Here is a 2,262-nt window from a genome sequence, read left to right on the forward strand (position 1 = left end):
CTCACGCTCTCGGTGGCTTTGAGGTCCAGGCTGGGCAGGGGAGGAAGGCTGACCACGGTCTTCCTCCGGATCCCACCATAACAGTACGTGGGGACGGGTTAAGGATTGCCCTGACCCCAAAAAAATGGGAACTGAACCCTTGGGAATGGGGAAAAAATGGGAATTGACCCTTGGGAATGGGGGAAAAACGGGAATGGGGTAAAAATGGGAATGGGGAAAGAACGGGAACTGAATCCTTGGGGATGGGGGAAAAGTGGGGATGGGGAAAAACTGGGAACTGACCCCTGGGTAACAGGGAAAACATGAGAATGGGGAAAAAATGGGAATTGGGAAAAACCAGGAACGGGGAAAAAATGGGAACTGACCCCTGGGGAAATTGGGAAAAAATGGGAACTGACCCTTTAGGGATGGGGGAAAAACGGGAATGGGGTAAAAATGGGAATGGGGAAAAAACGGGAACTGAATCCTTGGGGATGGGGAAAATCCGGGGATAGGGAAAAACTGGGGATGGGGAAGAAACAGGAATGGGGAAAAAATGGGAACTGACCCGTCAGGGATGGGGAAAAATGGAGAATTGAACTCTTGGGAATGGGGAAAAACCGGGAACAGGGAAAAACGGGAATTGACCCCCTCGGGAATGGGAAAAACTGGGAATTCAACCCTCGGGAATGGGGAAAAATCCAGGGAAAATGCCAGGAAGGATATTTGGACTGTCCGCGGCCGCCCAGGCGCCGGGCTTTGATGTTGGGGAAGATTTCCCGGATGATTTTCCCGAAGTTGGCCGTGCTCAGCGGGCGGCTCCCGAGGTTGTCGCAGTAACGCCTGCGGGGACGGGACAGCGGATCCAGAGGGGGAATTCCGGGATAATCCCCAGGAATTCTGGGGTTTCCAGGTCATAGGAATCCCCAGGATATTCCTGAGGAATCCCGGCACTCCCAGGATATTCCCAAGGAATCCCCAGGATATTCTATTCCCAGGATATTCCATTCCCAGGGTATTCCCAGGACATTCCCAGGATATTCCCAAAGAATTCCCAGGATATTCCCGAGGAATCCTGATACTCTCAGGATATTCTGTTCCCAGGACATTCCCAAGCAATTCCCAGGATATTCCCAAGCAATTCCCAGGATATCCCCGAGGAATCCGAGGACATTCCCAAGCAATTCCTAGGATATTCCTGAGGAATTCCCAGGGTATTCCCAGGATAATCCCATGATATTCCCAGGATATTCCCAAGCAATTCCCAGGATATTCCCAGGACATTCCCGAGGAATCTCAGGACATCCCCAAGGAATTCCCAGGATATTCCCAAAGAATCCCAGCACTCCCAGGATACTCCTGAGGAATCCCAGGATATTCCCAAGGAATTTCTGGGGAATCCCGGCACTCCCAGGACATTCTCGAGGAATCCCAGGACATTCCCAGGACATTCCCAGGACATTCCCAAGGAATCCCAGGACATTCCCAAGCAATTCCCATGATATTCCCAAGGAATCCCCAGGATATTCCCAGGACATTCCGAAGGAATTCCCAGGACATTCCCAGGGTATTCCCAAGCAATTCCTCGGGTATTCCTGAGGAATCCCGGCACTCCCAGGATATTCCCAAGATATTTCCATGATATTCCCAAGGCATCCCAGGATATTCCCAGGATATTCCCAGGATAATCCCAGGACATTCCCAGGATATTCCCAGGACACTCCCAAGGAATTTCCAGGATATTCCCAAGGAATTCCCACGATATTCCCAGAACATTCTGAAGCAATTCCCAGGATATTCCCAGGATATTCCTGAGGAATCCCAGGACATTCCCCGGATATTGCCAAGGAATCCTGGCACTCCCAGGACATTCCCGAGGAACTCCCAGGACATTCCCAGGGTATTCCAAAGGAATTCCCTTGACATTCCCAGGATATTCTGGAAGAGTCGTGGCACTCCCAGGACATTCCCAAGGAATCCCAGAATATTCCATTCCCAGGATACTCCTGAGGAATCCCGGCACTCCCAGGACATTCCCAGGATATTCCCAAGAAATCCCAGGACATTCCCAGGACATTCCCAGGATATTCCCAGGATATTCCTGGCATATTCCCGAGGAATCCTGACACTCCCAAGATATTCCCAAGGAATTCCCGGATATTCCCGAGGATTCCCAGCTCCCCTCGCTCACTTGTAGGCGTCGTACACGTCCTGTTTGGGCAGGCAGGTGTCCGTGTGCTCCTCCAGGTGGTTGCGGATCCACCCGCACGCCTGAACCGCCTC

At 51.8% G+C, this 2,262-nt stretch overlaps 1 protein-coding gene across 1 annotated transcript in view; it reads right to left on the reverse strand.

Annotated features, from left to right (window-relative positions):
• The window catches only part of RFX5 (regulatory factor X5), a gene marked incomplete at its 5' end in the record, with an annotated part of 11,705 nt that overhangs the window by 8,131 nt on the left and 1,312 nt on the right, over positions 1 to 2,262 (reverse strand). The window contains 3 exons of the mRNA XM_057388482.1: positions 6 to 87; positions 706 to 822; positions 2,171 to 2,259. Coding sequence (XP_057244465.1) covers positions 6 to 87; positions 706 to 822; positions 2,171 to 2,259 — 288 coding nt within the window. The remainder of the gene's footprint in view (positions 1 to 5; positions 88 to 705; positions 823 to 2,170; positions 2,260 to 2,262) is intronic.

The sequence above is a fragment of the Malurus melanocephalus genome, unplaced genomic scaffold, assembly GCF_030028575.1.
Source record: "Malurus melanocephalus ecotype Western Australia unplaced genomic scaffold, MMel_1.1 scaffold_1993, whole genome shotgun sequence".
NCBI lineage: Eukaryota > Metazoa > Chordata > Aves > Passeriformes > Maluridae > Malurus > Malurus melanocephalus.